Raw genomic sequence first — 21347 nt, 5'->3', positions numbered from 1 at the left:
ACATATATACAATTTGTGGTTTGAATTTAGATTTTCATATTTCGGGGGCTAATATAGATTTTTCCACGCCAAGCTAAAAGTACTGAAATAAAATTAAAAGAAAATTTGCAATAAATCAAATAACTTCTTCATTCTGAAACATTTCCTGGTGGCCTTATAGGTAATTTGTTATTTATGAGAAAAGTGCGTAATGTTAATGTTAAAATTTATTAGCATCAAAAACTTTAATTTATTAAAAAACTTAGTTACCAATCATTTTGTGTACTTGGAAGTCTTTTTAAATATTAATTAAACTAAGATACTAAGCTCGTTTCTTTTTCATAAATCAACTAAAACCATTTTGATTTCGCCTTTTGATTTTTCAGACATAAACCTTAAAAAAAATTACTGATATAATGGAATTAGCATAAAATTAATTTGAAAACTATTACGAATCATTGATTTGAAATCACTTTTGGAAAAGCATTTTTTTATAATTGTATCCTTTACTTTGAACATAAAAGAACTAATGTTTTTTATTTAAAGTTTTAATTAAAACCCTTGTAATTTATATTTTTTGTTCAAAGGCGTTCCAAATGGAAAAATCTATATACTAAATTCCTTTGCATCAATTTCAAGAAGTTGCTTTAAAATATTGAACTTTATTTTCAATAGTAATAATTTTCTTTTTACAAAAATGTCTTGGTTCTGTTTAAAAATATTAGACTTTTCTTTGCGCAAAATAAATATATAGAATTCTAAGTTTGTCTATTTCCAAATCTTTCGCAACTGTTTTGAAATTTAAAAGAATACATTCATATGTATTATTAATTTTTAAATGGATTGAATTTATTTAACTGTCTAATGTCTGATTTGCCCTAAGCCGAAACATTATTTTTGTAAAAAAAAAATATCTTTTCGTCATCAAAACAAACAAATGCAGGTTTCCCACTATAGGCAGTGTGCACTGTACCACACACACTCACGCGATAGTCAACAGGTAACGCAGACAACGAAACGTGCGTCCAAACACACATACATATACACAACAACACTCACACCCTGGCGTATAGAGATTTACAGTGTATGTATGTACGTTTGTATGTGATGTAGAATATTTGTGAATAATAAAACATTTTCGCTTATACCTGAGGACAGATAGCCAAATTGAGGTTATGTTTCTCGTTGCAAATGCAACGTGGAAAAGTAGGACAAATCAAACGACGGGGTGGGTGGGGCTGCTGCAGCATTTTACATATAAATAGCACTACAGTTTCAAGTGGACAAAGCAACAGACACAGCCGTAGTGCGCATGACTCAGCAGCTGCTACCATGATTGCCGCCCAAAGTAGCCACTGTCTAAGGTCAATAGCATTTAGGTTGCCCTTGCCGAAAAAGAAGCCGCCATGACTCAGACTCAGACTGTGGAAAGCCTCTCCCTTGAGACTGTGACAAAGAAGGATCATCAAAAGAAAAAAAGTACAGGCAGACGCATAGGTTTTTTTTTTACAGTTAAATCGCATGTTGATTTTCGTTTAATTCTTTGCAAGACTTTTTAATTCTTTTCTCTCATTGTGTTGGGATAAATGTAGAATATATTGGAACATAAACGAAAAGATATACACAATTAATCTGCAGTGTTTTTTTGAGTTTTTGCTATCAAAATATGAATTATGTTAATATGCTGCTGTTTCACAATTACAATAGTTACGATAATTTAGTTATAATTATATTTTATCTACTGTATTTGTCTGTCTGTCTGTCCCACGGTTCGCCGACTGGTTACAATTACAAAATTTTGCCTGCACTTACATATTTGTCGTCTTATGATCGGTGTTTTCTCCCCATTTTTTACAATTAACATTTTACATCATATTTGAAAAGAATAAAATCGTATGAAATTTTGGTCAAACATAAATCATCTGTGGCATAAACAATTGTAACTAAATGTTCTGTTCTTTTAATGTAGTTTTTTTTTTATATATATGTAGATAGAGAAGGTATGCTTGATGTGAGTATGTCTCTCCTGTTGCTGGCATCTCTTGGTTGGGAATCGTTTAAAGCTTCTCCTCCTCGAGTCCATGCTTGAAGAACATCAAAACTGGAACACTCTGTCCATCGATTTCACGGTATTCCACAAGAGCCACCATACCATCGCAGTCCATCGACTCGCCGGTGAAGAATTGCAGCTCCTTGAAACGGCCCAAAATGTCCTTCATGGCTTTGTTCATGTTTGTCTTGAATACATCAACCTGGTCGGGTGCATTCTCTTCCAATTTGGCCAGAACCTTCTTCATGTAGTCCTTGAGGTAGAGAGTGTAGGATTTCTTATCGCCAAAAGCAAAGCATTCTTGCAGACGATTGTTAAGGACAACATCAACACCGCTCTCAACAGCGGCTTCGGTGCCCTCATCGGCCTCCTCGGCTGACGGATTTGAGCCAGCAATCACGATATCGCCCTGCGTGCGGGAAATCAATTTACCATACACCTCGTAGATAACCTCATCCACCAGCTTCATTTTGTAGGTGTCGGAGAACATCTCGTCACCAGTAATAATATCCTTGTAGACCTTCATTGTGTTGATATATTATACTTTCTCAACCTTAAGATGCTCCGCTTCCAAAATTACTTGCAAAAAATTGCAATTATAACTACACCGAACCGGGGGAACACAACGGGGGACAACTGCCACGCGCTCGAACAGCGAAAAGAAGAAAAAATAGAGCTGGGACTCTATCGATGGAAATTAAAAAGTGCGATAAATCGATGAAAATTTTTCGATGGCGATCTATCGAACTTGATTTGTGCGTACGTACTTACTTCATTAATGAAGTGTTTTTGCTTTTTAGCACAATAAGTAACTGTAAAAGACTTATATAGTGTTAAGTTATCCAGTTGAGACTGAAGATCTTAATGAATTTTGTTTTTGTTTGAATATGAAGTTTTTGTTTGAAGTTTTTTTTTTTTGGTTTTAAATGTTAATTAAATAAACTTAAAAACATAAATAACAATTTTGTATTTTATTTGAATAATAATCCGAATAACCATTTTAAATTTTCGATGGAACCATCGATACTATCGATTTTTTTTTCCATCCCTTAAAAAACCATCGAGTGGGGAGACTATCGAAGCTCTAGAAAAAAATGTGGCCGTTTTTCCCCCCTTTCGCTATTAGTGTTACCAGCTGTTAAATTGCCATAAAATCCCAACTTCCTGTATTTTACGTAAACACAACATTACTCACGAACTCGAACATGTTCGCGCGTTTACGCAAATGTTCGAGCGGTTTACTCAAGCGTTTTAAATCGCGTGAGTAAACGCTAGCGTTTTTAGAAAAAAATATGGCCGGTTTTTTCCCTTTGCCGTATTAGTGTTACCAGCTGTTAAATTGCCAAAAAATTCCAAGTAAATCGCGATTGTCCGCGGCTTAGGACTGCCAACTCATTTTATGTGAATTTTGGCTGGTAATTTTTTGGCGAGTTAGCAGCTCTGTGCCATTGCATATAAGAAAAACTAAAATCGGGAGATAATCGGGAAAAATGTAATTAAATTAATTTTAAGACACAAATATATATACTAATTATACGCCGTTTCTATGCTGAAGGTTTGCACTCACCAACACAATTACCCGCTCGGCGGCATTGCGTCAGGGCCTCCTGGCCGCTGCCAATCGCCAAGTATCTCTAAAAGTTGTTCCCGTTGAGTCCACGGTGAAGGATGAGAGCTACTTCGAGAAAAACGAACGCCTGGGACGCAAAGTGTCGCCCCATTTGACCATCTATCAGCCACAGTTGACCTCATTGCTATCGATCACCCATCGCGGCACAGGCATGGCTTTGGGCGCTGGTGTTTGGGCCTTAGGCCTGGGTGCTTTGATATCTTCACACGATATTAGCCACTATGTAACCATTGTGGAGGGGTTGCAATTGAGTGACGCCCAGTTGACGGCCATCAAGTTCATCATTGCCTATCCGGCAGGCTATCACACAGCCAATGGCATTCGCCATTTGCTCTGGGATACTGGCCGTTTCCTCAAAATCAAGGAGGTCTATTCAACCGGTTATGCAATGCTCGCTGCCTCTTTTGTGCTCAGTGGCATCTTGGCTCTGCTCTAAACCTACATACATACTACTGGCTGTCAGTAAATTTAATTAAATTCTAGTGCGAAATGTGAACCTTTTGTGAAAATGTTTAATACAAAGGCAAAATACATGTAAAATATATTTATTATTGCTAGTTCTTGCGTTACGTAACAAACAAACAGTGGGATGATGTCAAGCACTGCAATTTGCCGAATTGGCGTGTTGAAATATCTTTATTTTGCGGCTCTAGATAATGATATTTGGCAGATCAATTAGAATAACGCACATAGATACCCAGCGAATGTGTATATATGTAGATCGATATGTATATAATATACTTTAGCAGACTGCTAACAGAGAATTCAAATGTAACAGCTATTCGATAGCCTCAAAGTATGCAAGCATTTAATGCACAGTGATTCTAATATATTTGATCCACTAAAGACATTGACTTAATAGTATAGATTGGTTATTCCATCAAAAATGTACAAATTGTCATATTCTTTAGATTTCATTAATTAAAACCCTTTTTCACCCTTTACTTATTTTCCTTTGTTTTATTATTGTGCATTTTGGATTATTTCTGTTACGATGAGGCTAAAATGTATCTAACAACTAATATCACAATTTATATGTATATATATAAAAATGTAAACTGAAACTGTAGAATGGTAAAATTAAGGATGCGTTTGATTTTCGTTTGTTATTATGCGATTTTCTTGTTGTTTTTTGGATTCTATTGTATGATGTCGTGGGTTTTAGCTTCTGTACCCGCACCATCCACATTATCATTGATCAGCTCAAAATCACAGACCAAAGAGAAGTGATCCGATGGATATTGATAGCTGGGCGTACGATTTTTACCAATCTCTTCGCCATCGGGAAAGGCCAAACAGTTTTTGATCTATTCGAAAGAAAAAAAAGTGTTTAAATATATAAAAAATCGAAATAAAACCAAGAGTTTTTCAAAAACTAACTTTTAGCTGTTCAGGTGTATAGAAGACATAGTCAATAGTATGACAGACTTCACCCTCTTCCCGTATTTTCCATGTGGTATAGGGTGGCTCACGTTTAATCGATTGCGAAACCCATTCGTTGGCATCATCACAGGGTTCTAGGATTTTCTCACGATCCATTTTAATATCAGCATAGGCACTGCCCAATTTCATAAGATCGCAATTGAGAATTGTGGCATAAATGGGTTCAATGGGTTCAGCATTGAAATCACCACATAGAAGCAATGGACTCTCGCCAGCGAATTGCTTTACGAAACGTATCAAATCACGTCCCTGCTCGTTGCGCAATTTAGCCAAAAGAGCACCATGACGAGCCTTCAAGTGGGTAGTACACACACAGAACTCTTGGCCCGACGACTTTATTCGAAGTCTAGTGGCAATAGCCACCTGATTGCTTTGCACTCGCCACACCTCCAAAATGCGAGTGTCATAGCCCATCAATTGGAATTTATCGCGTTTGTAGAATATAGCACAACCATCTGGACCATTATTTTGCTCTATATACAAACATGGTGAATCAGGTTTGGGGAAGAAAATGCCAGCATAGTTTTGACTACCCAATACGGTTTGCAAAAACTTGAAATGATCCACTTCCTAAAAAATAAAATAAAAAATTTATGTTAAAGCGCGACTGCAGTTTATGGTAATAAGATTGATTGGTTCGTAATAAATACTTGCAGACAAATAACATCCGGCTGATTTTGCAATATCTCCTGAACAATTAGATATTTACGATGTTGCCAGGTCAAGGCCTCCTCGGGACAACGTACAAAGCCATCATTATGCTGGCCAAGAGCTAGAGAAGAAAAACCAAATAAAATTAGATAAAAAAACACATATCTTTCAGAAACCAATACCGATACGTCTGTGAGTTTGGCTAATTAAAATGGTATAAATATCTGTTTAGATACCAACATATCTTACTTACTTTGCGATAAGATATTCCATTGCAATAGACGTATAGTCTCTGTACCATCACCTTCAACTGGAGCACTGCAAACTGAAAGGTGGGGAAAACGCAATTAGAAAATAATTGAAAAAAAATTCTGTATCAATTTAACCAACCACGTGAAACTGAGTTCAATTTTAGGCAACGCAATCCATCGGTAACATCCTCATCCACATCTGGAACCATGGACTTAACAAAATACCGATTCAATAGCGATGGTTGCTCCAGGCCAACGCCTCGCAGTTGTTGGACATGCTGTAACAAAGCTGGAGTACTCAATCCTTTGGGCAGTTCCAAACCATCATCCTGAGAGTCAACATTATTGATTTTGGGTGCCGAATTGAATGACCCCATTCTGAATACAATAAAGAGTATTTGAAACATGTTAAGTAAATGGATTAAATTGTACAAGCGATTCAACAATATCAAAAACGTGCCAAAAATCTTTCTAAAAGCAATGATAACCTCCATTCCAAAAACAAAAAATATATATACACATATGTATGAAAATATATATATTAACAAACAATCAGAATAAGAATCATAATAACAACAACAGCAATCAAACTATATATACATATGTATATCTGATTTATAAATACTCACAAAGCCTCGGGTTTTCTATATAGGATTTTTCTTAGTATTATACTAAAAATGAATAGACTATGACTATGACGTTGACTTGCATTGAATTTGGCCATTCTCACTTTGCTGTAATGAACAAAGTAATTTTTTTTTTGTTTGATTTTGATTTTTTTTTATGATTTTGTTAACATTTTAAGTTGAATGTTCCATAATAAAAACAAAACAGAAAATTTTACATGAAATAAACACAGAAAATTGTGAAAAAAACGTAAAAAATATGAATAACTGAGACTGAAATCAAATGATAAGTTAAGTGTTTTCACTTACAATTAGATCAAATCAATCAAACTTATTCTTAGTAGGGACGACCCACTTATTGTTTAGATGGACTAACTATTTCATTGAAGTGTTGATCAAGATTCAAAAGAAATTACAGTTTTTGAATGGTTTAGCAAATTTGAAGTTAGTCCTCAATATAGGTCACAATGGAATCCTATTAGAAAATATTGTTTAATAATTTCACACTAAACCTCGTCTTTCATTTTAGAACAAATTGTTGATAAACTTTTTTATAACAATCATAATTACACAAAAGATAACATTTTGGCGGTGTTTATAATTAGCAAGTTTTATGCACAATTTTAATTAACAAAAAGTCAAAATTGATAAGCAGGAACTAAGGCAAATAATGGAGAGTTTAGATTATGTAGAAAGAAAGAGATAAATAAGAGAGAGCAACCCAGAGAACTTAACTAATTGTATCTATGGCTTTCACGTATCTCGAAACTCAAACAAGAGCATCTGCCGCCTACGCCACAAAGTTAAAGCCAAAAACAAAAAAAAAAAAAAAATTGAAACAAAATCTCAATCAGCACGGTCAATAGCTTCACAGCTGTTGGGCGGGTTTTTTTTTTGTCGTGCGAGAAACCAGTTAAAGGGAGAGGGGTAGGGAGATTGTGGTGTACGCGATCAATCACAGTCACAATCACAATCACAAAACAAACTCACCTGGTCAACATCACCTTTTGCAGGTAGGCCTTACGATCGTTCTTACAGGGAGCCTTATTGGCACGTTTCATAGGCAAAGTTTGCTCCATGATTGAAAGGGAAAGGATTGAATGTTCTCAGTTTCAGTTTTATTATTATTATTTTTGGGGATTTTGTTTTATCTTAACGACTGCCGAAAACTTTTTGTGTGTGGTGGGTGTGAATGTGCGCTTGCAAGCGACTTTGGCGAAACTGAATGCCAACTGAAATGCGGCGTTTTATTAGAGAGATCATCAGCCAGGGAGAAACAGTGAGATAGATATATAAGAGAGGGAGAGAGACAGTGTGTGTGTGTGTGTGTGTGTATATGAAGAAACGAGTATTTCAGCTTAAGCACTGAGAGATGTATCTGTAAGATACAGAACAAGATCAATAAGTAAGTTCTTACTCAAACTCACGTGCGTGTGTACCAAACAAAAGAACGTTGCTACTGCTGACAGCATTGTTAAATATTTATGCGTTTTTTGTTATTGTTGTGGTTTTTGTCTATAGCTTTTGTTTCGCTTACGATTGCAATTTCCCTTTCGTTCTGCTCAAAATCCTTTCTCTCTCACTCATCCCCTACTATATATTTGTACGTATGTATGTACATACATATATACATATCTTTGCCTAATGTCCCAGACTGATGTATGCCTAAACAGAACAACAAAATGCAAATCCCATTCGTCCCATAATTATGCAAAAGATACAAAATCAATTGTATCTCAAACGACGCAGTTACATGCGTAATGAGTCTCAGAACTTCTTTCGCCCATACATCCAGACACACACACACACAAACGCACACCCGATATCGCTTTATATGGTAGATATATAATCGTATAATCTTACCTGGGTATGGGCACAGCCACACGCCTTGCGAAAGTCTTCGATGTGACTATCAGACGCGAGGTTTTCATAAGAAACTCCATTTCTATTATATTTCGTTTCTTTCGGGTTTTTTTTTTTTTGTATATATCTTACTTAAATATTATTAGTGATTTCTTTTAGGTTTTAGATTTAGCTATCACGTGTTATGTTTTCAAAAACTGTTCACAATTTCTTATCACTAGGATAGCTTAAAATGTTTCATATTTCGGCTCAATATGGCTATCTCAAAGAGACGTGGTTCTAGCTGTATTTCCTACAATAAAAATATAGAAGCAAAAATTATATTAGTTCAGTTTTTGATGGGGGGTTTGAGGTTTGAATGTGTCAGGGCAAATCAATGTTGCAACCACTTGCAAAATGCGAATTTATTTGCAAATCTTTTACACATGTTTCACATTTCATTTCTTATCAGTAGAACGTGACTTTTTCAACTGATAGAGTAATCATTTGACAAGAAATTGTTTCATTACAATCATGTCAAATATTCTACAGAACTGATTTCATTAAAAAATGGTTTTTGGAGTTATTTAATTTGAAATCAGTCAAAGTCCTAAAAGGATTACGCTTAGCTGAATGTTCTTAAAACCAAAGAAATGTATTAAATTCAAAAAGCTAATGATCAGCATTGGCCATCATGGAATTATCCGAAATTTATTGTCAATAAGTTTTTGATTTCGAATTTGACGAATATAACTAACCATTCTCAATACAACAAATATCATTAAAAACATGATTAGTAGATGAAAGAAATTCTTTAACAATATATGTAAATAGAAACACCCTAAATTAAAATAAAAAACCTCCAGGACCAGAATTGAACTCAATGTTCCTTTCTGTTTTGACTCTAAGTTCAACTTTTAAAATTTATTAGTTAGAAGACCCAAATTAATTGTTGTAATTCTAAGAATCTCCTTACTGAATTTAATAAATTTGAGTTTATTTTCTGATCACAAATGACTTCTTTCTCGAGGAAAATAACTCCTTGACGACCCCTTCTAATAATTACTGAGTTTGAAAAATACGATACAGTCTTGAAATTTAATATTGACATTTATATAAAACAGATTTTGGGCAATCATTTCTCATCAGAATCACTCTTGAGACTTCTTTTTATCAAGAATAGGGCTAAATAGGGCTCAAAAGAGTTGAATCTTCCAGTATTGGGTAAGTACTTTTACCCAACATTTTTTCGTTATTTTGTATCTTGATTGATTTGAGTGGCAATCGTAATCGTTAATCATTCTTATTTAGTTTCACTTTTAACCCACAATTCGTATCAATAACTCGATAGGTCGATATTTGTACTATTAATTGTTTCTGTCTCTGTTGGTTTTTGATTTTATTTTTGTGCAAATTGTGCAAGGTTAGTTATTTTTGAAAATTGTTGGCTAAGGAACACTTGACACGCTGCCAGCCATGAACTTGATTTATAAGCGTCACGACAGCAACAGCAACAACAACAACAGCAACAACAACAACAGCAACAACAACAACAGCAACAACAACAACAGCAGCAGCAGCAGCAACAAGTTTTAGTCACACTTGCCTCGCCCCTTAAGTTCCCCACCCTTCCCTGTGACGATGCGTTGTCTTAGTGCTCACCTTACAAGATATAACAGCAGATCTCGGGGCGGCTCATAATCGATAAGTGGTTGAAGCGGCGGCATCATGTCTCTGGTGGTCACACCCTCCTCTATACTACTCTCCTCTCTTTGGTCCGGTTCACAATCAGCATCAACCATTTCCTTGGGCATTTCCAGTTTACGTGCCGCCAGACGCTGTTTCATCTGTGCCGTGGAGGTCATTGCCGAGGTTTTGGCTAAAGCTTCCGCAATTTCATATTGCTTAAGGAAATCCTCTTTTTTGTGGCATACCACCAAGAGTCAAGATATTTTGACGACATTTATCAGTGCACAAAAGTGTGCACATCTCATTGATTAGGGCATTCGAGTGGATTAATTGATTGCCTTGACCATCTCCTCTAGCCATTTGTTGACAATTTAAACAGGGTATTATTTCGCGAGAACGATTGCCCATCAAATTTAGATCGTGAGGATCTTCTTGTGGAGATGGTGGCTCCGATGTTTGCTCATCGATTTGAAAATATTGCGGCGGTGGCTCATCCTCATCCCGTCCTGGTTGTGAGCGGCCCGCATTGTGATGCAATAGAAGAGCTGTAACTGGCATTGCCTTGCCCAAGGCTGGCTGGCGACGATGCCCCAATTTATCCATCGAAAAGTATTGATTATCCTTTTTCAATTTTGATTTTTCACTTTATTTTTAGTTGCGTACGACGATCGACCCGCTGTCCGTTTAGAACCTCCAACTACAATTAATACGCGCGTGCGTTGCTTTTCCTTATTTATATCCATTTTTTGTTCGTTTTTTGCAGTTGTTGTTTTTGTTGTTGGCTCTAGCCATGATCGAGGCAATCAAGTGGAAGTGGAGTGAAGTATGTATATATGTATAGTACACCTCTGCCTCTCTCTATCTTTGTCTCTCCCTCTCCCACTCATTAATAATTGTTGTTGCTACGGCTGCTGCGGTGGCTGCTGTTGTTGCTACTGTCGAGTCATAGGTCTGTCCAGTCTGTCTATCAGCCAGCCAGTCAGTCAGTAAGTCTGCCTGTGCGTTACTCTAGTTAAGGCAAACAAGTTAAGTTTTTGTTTTTATTTTTTATATATTTTTTTTTGCAGTTACTTTATTTTACTTTCCAAAATGTCAAATTTAATTTTGTTTATAAAATATTTATTGTGTCTTATTTTTTATTTCTTGACTTTCTTTTGTTGTTGTTATTGATTTGATTGATTTTTTTTCTCTCGTCAATAAAGATAATAAAACTCTTCAAGGTGAAAACTTGTACTAATTGATCTCATAAATGTTTTAGCATGACCTGATGATTAATTTCTTCGACTTTAATTTTAATGTGTTTACAAAATTCTTATTAAGGAATTGAGAAATTTTAATTGGGAAATTCAGATCTTTTTTTTATAGATTTGTTTAGTTGTATGAGATTCAAAAAGGTTAATCCTGTTCTAAGTTCATCGAAAATAGGCTTAAGCTGAGCCGATTTCAAGCCTAACAAGAGCAGTTAAATGATTTTTGTTTTAACTTATATCAATACACAGAATGTTCAATACTTTTTTTAGAACTAATATTAAGATAATAATTTAAATTACAAATCATTGTTTGAATATCTCATAATTGTTTAAATTATTAATAAATAAACGTAAAGAACCAAATCAATAATTGAGGCGCTATTAATAACACAGGCCGACATGATTTTTGCTGAAGTTAACTTAAGAAGTGTTCCTAGCTAATTCGGGTACGCTGATTCTAACTGCATACTTGGTTTTTCTCCATCACGTCCAGATTTTGTGAAATCTGGAGATCTGGGGTTGAAAAATAGGCACCCAAAAGTATACTATAGAAAGTTTGAAACAAAAATTTTCAACTTTTTTTACGGATTTTAGAATATTTTGTGTAAGAAAATTATTTCTTGTTTGCACATATAACTAATATACAATATGTTACATGCAGCAGAGTTCCATAATTCTTTAAAATTAAAAAGCAAACAATACTTTGAATCCCTATAGCATACTTTTTGGTTGAAATTTTACTCATTATAGAACTATATCCAGAGTGTAAGATATTATCCATTATAACAAAGACATAACTCTTTGATATTTTGTAAATTTCTTTTCATTCTAGCCTAATATGTTAATAGGATAAAATAATAATGTTTTTAATACAAAATTATGCTTATATCATGTAATAATATATTGCATATGAGGTCATTTTGAATAATTTGAACGCATTTTTATCGAAAACCTGACGTGATAGAGAAAAACTAAGTACAGGGCCGTGATTAGCAGCCCCCAATTACTATAGGAGACCTATTGAACTTCAAACACTTTTTCATGACCTCAAAAATGTCGGCCTGTGTAATTCAAATTTGAATCTATCCGAATTTTTCAGCTGCCAAATTCAAATCTAGCCGAATTTTTCAGCTGCCTATTTTAAATCTAGCGGATTTATGAAGCTCACAACAAAGAGATAATTAAACAGTCCGGCAACATTCTTTTACCGGCTGTTGCGTTTGCGTTGTAAATTGTGATTTGTGTCGTCTTTTTTTCTATTTTTCTTGTGTTTAAAGTGCATGAAAATAAAAGCAAATTATATCTATGCTAACTTAATGCGATCCTCTCTACAATAATTATGTTCGCGTTCAAATCGGTTTATTATTAAATGTTGCAAGAAGTTTTCACTTTGGCAAATCAGCGGCGCCGCCGCCGCAGCTGTTGTAAATGTGTGGGAAAGGACAAACAAGTGAGTGAAAGAGAGTGAGAGACAAACGCAACTGAATAACTTGAGGAAAAGAGATGAAACAAATTTTAATAGAAAAGGAAAGGAGGTAAGGTAAGTGAAATTTAATTTAAATATCAATTCCAATAAATTAAACAATGAGGGCAAGGAATCGTCTAGTGCGAATTCTTCCTCTTTGTGAGACGTACACAAAATACTTGTAATTAAGTAAAAAAGAGACTATTTACCATACCCTACTATATTCCAATCACAAATATTATTTATATTATGTGTGTATATTGAACACCATTCATTTAGAAAGACGTCACTTAACCTGACAATTTGTAGTTTCATTTATCATATGCTTTTACTAGCTTTTCTCTCACCTCCAAAGCAAATTTAAAGCTAATAAATTATTGAAATTTTTTGCTCTATCACGATTAGCATATAGTCAAGTACAAATTAATTGTAGAAAAATGTTATTCCATTTGTTAGAACAAAAAAAATAAATAAATTGCATTACAGTTTCCGGAATTTGTAGAATTTGTGTTTTTTTTTTTCGGTTTTCCTACCACAGCCGAAAAGTAGGCACTTAAATTGCATAGAAAAACAAAAACTTTGCTAAATTTATAAATTTTTTTGAACTTGGCAACGAACAAAAAAGCAAAGCAACACCTTCTACATACCTCGAGCTGGTACTAATTGTTTTTTTTTTTTTTTTAATTTTATTTCCTTCTTTTAATTGCGCTGCCTTTTTAGTTGTTTAAGTAGCCAGTGCTAATAGAAATTTAACAATTGTTGGCTATGCACTGCGGAAAGTCTGACAAAATAAACAAGAGCAGTGTCCGTCATTGAGTTTTATTTATAAGGCCTACATATATGTGTCTATAGGTATGGCATGTATGTATATTGTCAACATGTTGAAAATGTTTCATGAACTTGGCAAACGTTTTTGTTCTCGCTCAATGTTTATGACAACTCAACTCATTGGGTTTTGATCCGGGGGAGGGCATTCGCCTGGCTTGTATACTCAGTTGCCATCTGGACACCTGTCTGCTGACTCTAGATTAATTTAATAGTAACGAAATAATATACATATATACATAAAAAAAAATTGAACCAATTGCTAGATGGCAACGCGTCTTTGTCGTGCTGATAGTGTTATCAGAAATTTTAAGACAAGACATATTAATTTAATTGATAGACTTTCAGATGACCTATGACGGAACTAGCTAGTAAGAGAATAGCAAGGTCTTAAAAAGTTTGAAAGCTAATAGTAATAATTGTTCATCTTAACCGTATTAGTTCAATTTTCAGTTAAATGCCTGTTTTAATTGAACATTCTGTTTGTATTGTGCTTTGTTGATTGTGGGAACTTTCAGAAATGTTAATTTTTGGCGTGGTTTTTGGCCAAACTCATTTAAATTTACTCAACAACTAGTTCTAGTGTTTTATTACAGGATTATTTTCCTTTAATATCGGTCAACTGGTAGGAAAGATATTTTAAAGTTGTATTCCATTAGATATGATAAAAAGACTTGCACAATTTTCTAAAGATTTCACCGATCTTCAAAACAAACACTATTTCTTCGTGTTTTTTATATTGCCAATCAGCTTGGCCCTGAAGTTTTCTAAGCGAACTCATTTTTAAAGCTTTCATCTTAAATTTTTTATGTAGGGTATATGATTTTAATATATATTTGTGTATATTAAACGCTTTTGTTTTCCCGACACGATTACCAGACTCTGATTTCGTTATACAACCCATTGGGACACACACACAGACTCATATGTACGTTCACACACATAATCGCCGCTTGGGCAATCTTGGAAATAACTGGATTTAGTCTGGCCGAAGCCAATTTCATCTGCCTACTTTACGACAAGAAGAATCTATTATGCCATGTATAAGCATACATATTTCGCCATTTTGCAAGTGGTTAAACAGGATTGCAGGGTATAGATGATGCATTTGCATAATGAGTCATAGAGTTTTTGTGTAACACAAACTCACCATTTCTAAGCCTGCACCAAAATGCCACAGCACATTATTCGCGGAGCTTGAACAGGCTCAAAGGATCGAAACGTAAATAGGGCAAAAAAAAAAAATTAAGAAACAGAAAATTATTGAGCTTTCAGCGATTTAAATGATCCGCCAAACCGCAAAGAACTAAACTCGATGATTGGTGCTTTGCGGCATTTATACAATGGTGAGGGCCGCTGAACATTATTATCAAAGAGAGGTCTCTCTCTCTCTCTCCCTGCGCCTTTTGCAATCATTTTGCTGATAAGGATAATGTGACGAATTCTCTAGGCAATACTGAAATATTGTACAATCGTTTGCCGCTCTTTTTCTCACACTGCCTCTCTCCCTCTGTAAATTCTCGTGGTATAGTTTCTATTTGTAATGAGTTCAATGCCTCTCATCTTCTGTTCGCTCTTCTCTGTAAAGACCATAATGTAATGCCTATGTTACACTGATATTATTTCCAGTTTTTAAACTGACATAGCTTCTGATTATTCCCTTTTTTAAAATGGGAATATTGTAGTTCTTGAAGGAAGATATACAAATATAAACTTATGTATAAATTTAAAGACCTTCTATAACCTATTTAATGCGAATACTATCCGTGTTTCTTCGTTTAAAGACCTTAAGGTTTACAGAGTCATATGTATGTAAATATTCTAAGCAATGCATACTTTAGCTCATTTTTCCCTCGTAGCATTAAAATGCTACCAAAAAGATATTTAGACCAGAGTTAAAGATATTTTTCCTTACAAAAACATCTAAAGAAAGTTTTCGTATTGCAAAACAGAGTGCAGACAGGGTCAATGAATCATTCTTAAGAGTAGGTCACGCCAATTGTTATACTTATAACTAAACGTTTCATGTACAATTTGTAAATTTATGCGATAACAATGGCATTGACATTACTGTGTCTGAGTCTGGTCTAATGTCTGCTGCTATGAATAGGGAAATATGTATATGTGTATATATCTTATCAAGAAAGTGTGGCTACTAATGCTGGGGGTGTTTGACAGCCACTTATTCACCTTGGCTGAAAGTTGTTTGTCGCGACGATCATAAAAATGGCAAGCAGCCTTTTATTTATGATGCTCTGATAAGGAAGAGAGAATGCAAAAAAAAAAACTTAAATCATATAAAATTAAAAAGATGACGTATATGTACATTCCCCCGATCCTAGATCAATTTGGTATAAATTAGTTTGAGCTGGTTGCATTTGCGCAGGAAATTTCAATAAAAACCAAGTGTCCACGCTTCCAAGTCTCAAGGGTGACGGTTGTAGGGGGATTTAACTTAGATTAAATTTGTATAACTAGGAATAGTTCCATTTTATTGAATTGCTCAGCCAGTGGTCTAGCAAATTAAGATAAGATTAGCTTTCTGTATATATGTATGTATGTATATATAATTAATATTTTTTTGTTTTTTGTATGACCTTGTTATATGACTATGTCTAAAGTTCAATCTTTGTATTTATCGGTTTCGTTAGTCTCTTATCAATCAGCCAAAAAGCGTGCCGCAAATCAGAATCTTCACTTGGTGTGAGTAGTAAGTTTATACATATGTATTTTGGAATTTGCACTGACAGTGCTTGAGCAATATATAGTAAGTATATTTGTACTTTGCTTAATGAATGCTAAATGCTATGGTAATTGCTTTTTCTAGTAAACACCTAAGTAAACATGATGATTAGGTGATACCAGAACCAATTCATTTAGGATTTCTAGCTGTGACTGGTTAAAATAGGGCACGGGTCTAAATAACAGCATTTTGGGGTAGGTTAGGTAGTGGGTTTTACCCATTGAATGATGTTTCTCAAACAAATAACAGAAAATTGTAATTAACTATAAGGCAATAATTAGAGAATTTAAAAAAAGATATATTTAAATGAATAAGCAGCTCTTTGAAATGACAACAATGTAAATTGAATTACTAAGTATTAACCAATAGTTGGTTTACCAAACAAAAGTATAAGTGTTTAAAATATACATACATATTTTGACAAGTTAGAGCTGACGTGGAGACTTTTGTCCATCCGTTCCCTAAAGTAGTAGTACATTCAATCAACGTGATGGGCCTTGTATGTAAAAAGAAATTTAATTTAATTATGATTAAATGCCGGGTTACCACCCAATTCCCCGGCAATAAAAAGCCTCTTTGTTATCACAACAGATCTTTTGTGTATGTCAAATTATGCACACAATACTCTTAACAGCTGTGTGTTTGTTTATGTATACATACATATACATACATATGTACATATGTATGTAGTACATGGAATGTGCTCGACAACATTACACAAAGAAGTCTTATAGTAATTAAAAAGACATTTCTGTTGTCAAGGCTCATTTTCAGTTATCAGACTGTCGACTGTCAGATACCTTTTATTTAGAAGGAAAGAAATGAAAGAAATACTTAATAAGAACTGCCTTTTGGGAAAATTTTTATCTATCTACAAAATAGTTTTACATTTTAAAAGATGAAATAAATAGATTTTTCAAGAACCTTCATTTCTTTTAAAGTGATTTGAGTCAAGCCAACAATAAGCAATTCTCATTGCTATGAAAGAATGATTTCTACTATAGCATTTTTGATTATTCCGTTACACTCCCGAGTATATGTAAATACAGGGTATAACATGGACTGACACTTAAGTGAATGAGATGTGTCTAGGGGGAAGGGAATGTCATGTAGGGACCTACAAGCCAATTTCCAAGCTGCCTTAAACCCAAACAAAAACGTGCGATGACACTGAGAAAACATCAAGCACTCATACTCATACACACACACACACACACACACACACACACAACCTGAATAAAAGAGAGAGCAACCATAGAGGGGGGATAGGTTGATAGAGGCCGATTGGAGCAAAGAAAAGTAAATTTGTATTTGTGGAATAAACTAGACGAATAAAGAAAACCAAATAAACATAACGAAATGAAACTGAATAAATGCATAACGAAAAAATGAGCAACAAAAAAATATATAAGTATATGTAAATAAATATATGAGGTATAATATAACATGCAAAGGTTATTGTTGTTGCTTTTGCTGTTTTATCAATAAATTCTCAAAGGAGTGTGAAGGACACACCCAAAACAGAACAGAACCAAACACAAAGAAACAATAAACAAAGGTCTTTCTATATTAGGTAATGGAACTTACAAGAATTTCTTAAAGAACTTGTAAAATGCAACCACAAAATACACAATTGTTGAAATTATTTTCATTCTTCTTGTTTTATTTTTTGTGTTTTGTAAAATTTATTTATATTAATTAATTTTGTCTTCCCAACAGCATATGCACAACACTTGAGGTGATTTTTCATTAAACGCAAAGTTCACCTATATTCTTATCATTGAAAAAACATTGGAAAATCGTTGAAAATTTATTTCTATTTATTTTTATTAATTATTGTTTCGACTATTTCACTTTAATCCAAACCAAAATTTCACTATCAATGTCATTTCCGCATTGAACACGTTTTTCACACTAAAAACGACGAAATAAAAGCCCCAAACACTGTGTATATGGCGCCACTTACTGAAAGAGAAATTTCAAGAGCATCGAAAGAGAGCGCCTAATATTGCATCTGGGGGAGGCAAGGAGAGAGAGAGAGAGAGAGAGAGAGAGAGAGAGAGAGAGAGAGAGAGAGAGAGAGAGAGAGAGAGAGTGTTGTTCGGTGTAGAAAGGAAAAGCTAACCAGTCAATGGGCTAAATTTGCTGTGGCTATGAAGGTTTGGAAATCCCCTTACAAGTATTACAACCTTTTGTGTTTTAAATGCATTTCTAAACATTTTAAAGAAATATAGAAATTCGAAATATTAAAATATTGATATTTAAACAGAGTATTTTTTATGAATTGTTATGCCTTTTTAATTATGTAATTAAATAATTTCTGGATTATTGATAATTTCTCTTAGATTCAGCTAAGTTATAGCAAATCTAGTCTATTATCTTTATAATAAGAACCTTTTTGCGATTATTTGTGTTCAATATCTGACTGAGCTTTTTTAAATTTTTATATTAAACAATCAACAGTTAAAATTTCTAAAATAAAATAAAGAAAAGTCAGTCTTTTCTTGATAATTATTGTCATCGTTAAATTCTGAAATCTAATATTAATGAACTATGAACGTTTTTATTTCAAACTAAGTAAAGAACCATGACAGAAGTATGCTTTCGAAATGGGATATACCCTAAAACATTGGTACCGCATTCCACGACTTTTCCATATGATGTGAACGTAGGGCAATAAACCTTTCCAATTTGTTTATTGTGTGGGCGTTTTAAGAGAATAAAAAGCTTGCAATTGCTAGTTAATAAAGAGAGTATAAAAACAAGAGCTTAAAAGCTGTAGTCAGCTGTTTGTGAAAGTTTTGTAAAGTTTATCATATATTGGTTCGAAACCAATTCAACTTTAATGCAAAGCTAAAATAGACGTATACAAATAGATACATATGTATGTATATGCTAAATTTAACAAAGAAAAACTAACAATTTAAAGGTGTATAATCGAAGGCAGGTCCCACACGAATGGCTATATTTACAGGTTGATTTAAACGCTCTTCCATAATGCTGTAAGACGAAAATCATCCAAATCAATAATAATAATAATAACAATACCTTGGGCTTATCTTTAAATAACACTTACCGTTTATCTATATCGGTTTCACAATGCCGATAGCCTTTTCGTCTTGACGATTTATTCATACGCAATGATCGCCTCAGCTCTTTGGGTAAAGGTTTATTAGTTTCTCGTTTAATAAAATTGCCAAATTGATAACATTTCTCTGCGAATCTTTGCCAAACTAGAAAAAATAACTTATTCCGACCATGACGATCACGAAACGATGATGATGTTCCATTTGATCTTGGTATATCATTGCAGCTGTCTCGCAGCTCTGTAGTGGACACCATCCACGACGACATGTTGATAAAGACTGGCATTTAGCTTGCTATTACCTATCTTCAATAGGAATTGATAAGATATTTAGGTAGCAATTGAAACCTGTTCAAATACTCTTGGTCTTCTCGTAGGGAAAGGGAATGCCGGAAATGAGAATTCGCTTCTCATACCCTTGAAAATACTAAAAAGGCAATTTGCTAAATTAACTGCAGAATGATATTACAATTGACTCGCATTGTTGGAACCAAGAACAAAAACAAACAGAAAGAGGCAAAAGAAATTCAATTTTCCTGAAAAGCGAACTAATCTCGCCTATGTCGGCCATCCAGCCTCAGGCTAAAAACTCAGGGTCCTAGTGTCGGCTGATGCTGGGGTCTGCAAAAATGAAATACAAAATGTGCTGCAGTTATGAATTTCTGCCATAGGATATTTTCAATAAAATTTCCAAAATGTTTTTTGGGGGGTGGTGGATGGTAAAGTAAAGGATATGCTCAATGACAACATGTCCTGTAACAAAAATACAAATAGCCAGCATTTGCCCTGTTCTGTTCCTCGACAACCAACAGCAACAACAAAAACAACACAGCCACCTAGGGACAATCGACTGACCATTACCAAATCACCCTTCCCACCCCTTCCAAAAAACGAGGCAAACTTTTGCATGTGGTTGCACGCAGTTTCCATGTGGCCAAGGGATAGAGGCAGGCAGCTGGTCATTGTTATAACGAAAATTCGTTTATTGCCATATTGTTGGTCATGGATTTTGATTTTGTCTTCGTCCAAAAATAGAACTCGTCCCATGTATGTATATGGGTCTGATGCTGCCGGTGGTTGCAATTAGCTGCAGCTCTTGAGATTGTCCAATTGAGAATAGCATGACAAAATAGTAACAGGCTTGAGTTTTTTTTATCCCAACAAGTGTATGCTAGAGATAAGCACTGAATTGCCTGTTAGGGCAAAGATATAATCCAACAGAGTTAACGAAAATTTTACTTGCACAAAGACACTTTATACAACTTTAAAGCAAATCCAAATAGGAACTACAAATAGCATCAATTTAAAACCATATATATTCTTTTGTGCTTAATGTTTAAGTGATTTTTTTCTTTTAGATCTTAAAGAATTTTTCATCAATATTGTGTTCTTTTCTTTTCATCTTAATCTGAGCATTTTCCGAGTATTTTCAGTTTCTAAATACCAACTTGCACATTATTCAAGCCTTCCTCTGAGGCAACCACATTAGGGCAACAACTGTTGGCAACCAAAAAAAAAAAAGAAAAGAAAATCCAATCTTCCCCCCTTCATCTATGGAGTCAGTAGTCGGCGAGATAAATGTATGCCCAATGCTGATGTGCATGCAAATCTACATTTTTGGACGATTTTCAAGTTTTTGGAAACTGTTAGGCCTGGGTCCTCGTTTTTGGTAGACAGATGTCAAGACATCAGGCTATAACATATGTGTCCACACTCACACACCCTTGCAAAACCCTATACACATGAGCGCATTACAAGCACTAACAACAATGGGAGCAAAAAAATAACATGTCAGATACGAATTTCGAAACAACGAAA

The 21347-nt window shown here is 34.4% G+C and overlaps 4 protein-coding genes and 1 pseudogene across 10 annotated transcripts; 1 reads left to right on the top strand and 4 right to left on the bottom strand.

The window, feature by feature from the left end:
* Positions 1-1507: 1507 nt before the first annotated feature.
* Tctp (translationally controlled tumor protein) lies at positions 1508-2708 on the bottom strand. Its single transcript, XM_068300482.1, has one exon. The coding sequence runs from the start codon at positions 2553-2555 to the stop codon at positions 2037-2039; it is 519 nt and encodes a 172-aa protein (XP_068156583.1). The 5' UTR covers positions 2556-2708; the 3' UTR covers positions 1508-2036.
* A 676-nt stretch (positions 2709-3384) lies between these two features.
* SdhC (Succinate dehydrogenase, subunit C) lies at positions 3385-4216 on the top strand. The gene is made up of 2 exons (XM_068300478.1): positions 3385-3521; positions 3585-4216. Coding segments are annotated over exons 1-2 (513 nt in total). The 5' UTR covers positions 3385-3519; the 3' UTR covers positions 4096-4216.
* A 383-nt stretch (positions 4217-4599) lies between these two features.
* cu (curled) lies at positions 4600-18346 on the bottom strand. Of its 7 annotated transcripts, XM_068300472.1 has the most exons (8): positions 14852-14992; positions 8494-8785; positions 6634-6738; positions 6144-6382; positions 6007-6078; positions 5753-5874; positions 5040-5672; positions 4600-4966 (listed from the first exon to the last, which is right to left on the bottom strand). In XM_068300472.1, exons 2-8 carry the CDS (start codon positions 8571-8573, stop codon positions 4799-4801), a joined length of 1419 nt encoding a protein of 472 aa, XP_068156573.1. In that variant the 5' UTR covers positions 8574-8785; positions 14852-14992; the 3' UTR covers positions 4600-4798. The 7 variants fall into 7 exon arrangements, with proteins under 7 accessions (XP_068156573.1, XP_068156574.1, XP_068156576.1 ...); XM_068300473.1 differs by lacking the exons at positions 8494-8785; positions 14852-14992 and adding an exon at positions 18032-18346; XM_068300475.1 differs by lacking the exon at positions 6634-6738.
* On the bottom strand, positions 10099-11215 carry LOC137584885 (nocturnin-like; annotated as a pseudogene).
* Positions 18347-19243: 897 nt separating the features above from the next.
* LOC137585476 (uncharacterized) lies at positions 19244-19798 on the bottom strand. The gene is made up of 2 exons (XM_068301265.1): positions 19521-19798; positions 19244-19444 (listed from the first exon to the last, which is right to left on the bottom strand). Exons 1-2 carry the CDS (start codon positions 19796-19798, stop codon positions 19360-19362), a joined length of 363 nt encoding a protein of 120 aa, XP_068157366.1. The 3' UTR covers positions 19244-19359.
* Between the last annotated feature and the right edge of the window lie 1549 nt (positions 19799-21347).

This window comes from Drosophila tropicalis, unplaced genomic scaffold (genome assembly GCF_018151085.1).
Source record: "Drosophila tropicalis isolate 14030-0801.00 unplaced genomic scaffold, ASM1815108v1 contig_878, whole genome shotgun sequence".
Classification (NCBI taxonomy): domain Eukaryota; kingdom Metazoa; phylum Arthropoda; class Insecta; order Diptera; family Drosophilidae; genus Drosophila; species Drosophila tropicalis.
Note: the sequence above shows the minus strand (reverse complement) of the source record. Positions and strands in the feature narration are given on the sequence as shown.

Coding starts and splice junctions, on each gene's coding strand:
- LOC137585476 (XM_068301265.1), bottom strand. CDS start 19,798: ATGTCGTCGTGGATGGTGTCCACTACAGAGCTGCGAGACAGCTGCAAT. Junction 19,445..19,520: donor GAAACCGATATAGATAAACG/GTAAGTGTTATT, acceptor TTCGTCTTACAG/CATTATGGAAGAGCGTTTAA.
- cu (XM_068300471.1), bottom strand. CDS start 7,709: ATGGAGCAAACTTTGCCTATGAAACGTGCCAATAAGGCTCCCTGTAAG. Junction 5,673..5,752: donor CGGATGTTATTTGTCTGCAA/GTATTTATTACG, acceptor TTTATTTTTTAG/GAAGTGGATCATTTCAAGTT. Junction 4,967..5,039: donor ATACACCTGAACAGCTAAAA/GTTAGTTTTTGA, acceptor TCTTTCGAATAG/ATCAAAAACTGTTTGGCCTT.
- Tctp (XM_068300482.1), bottom strand. CDS start 2,555: ATGAAGGTCTACAAGGATATTATTACTGGTGACGAGATGTTCTCCGAC.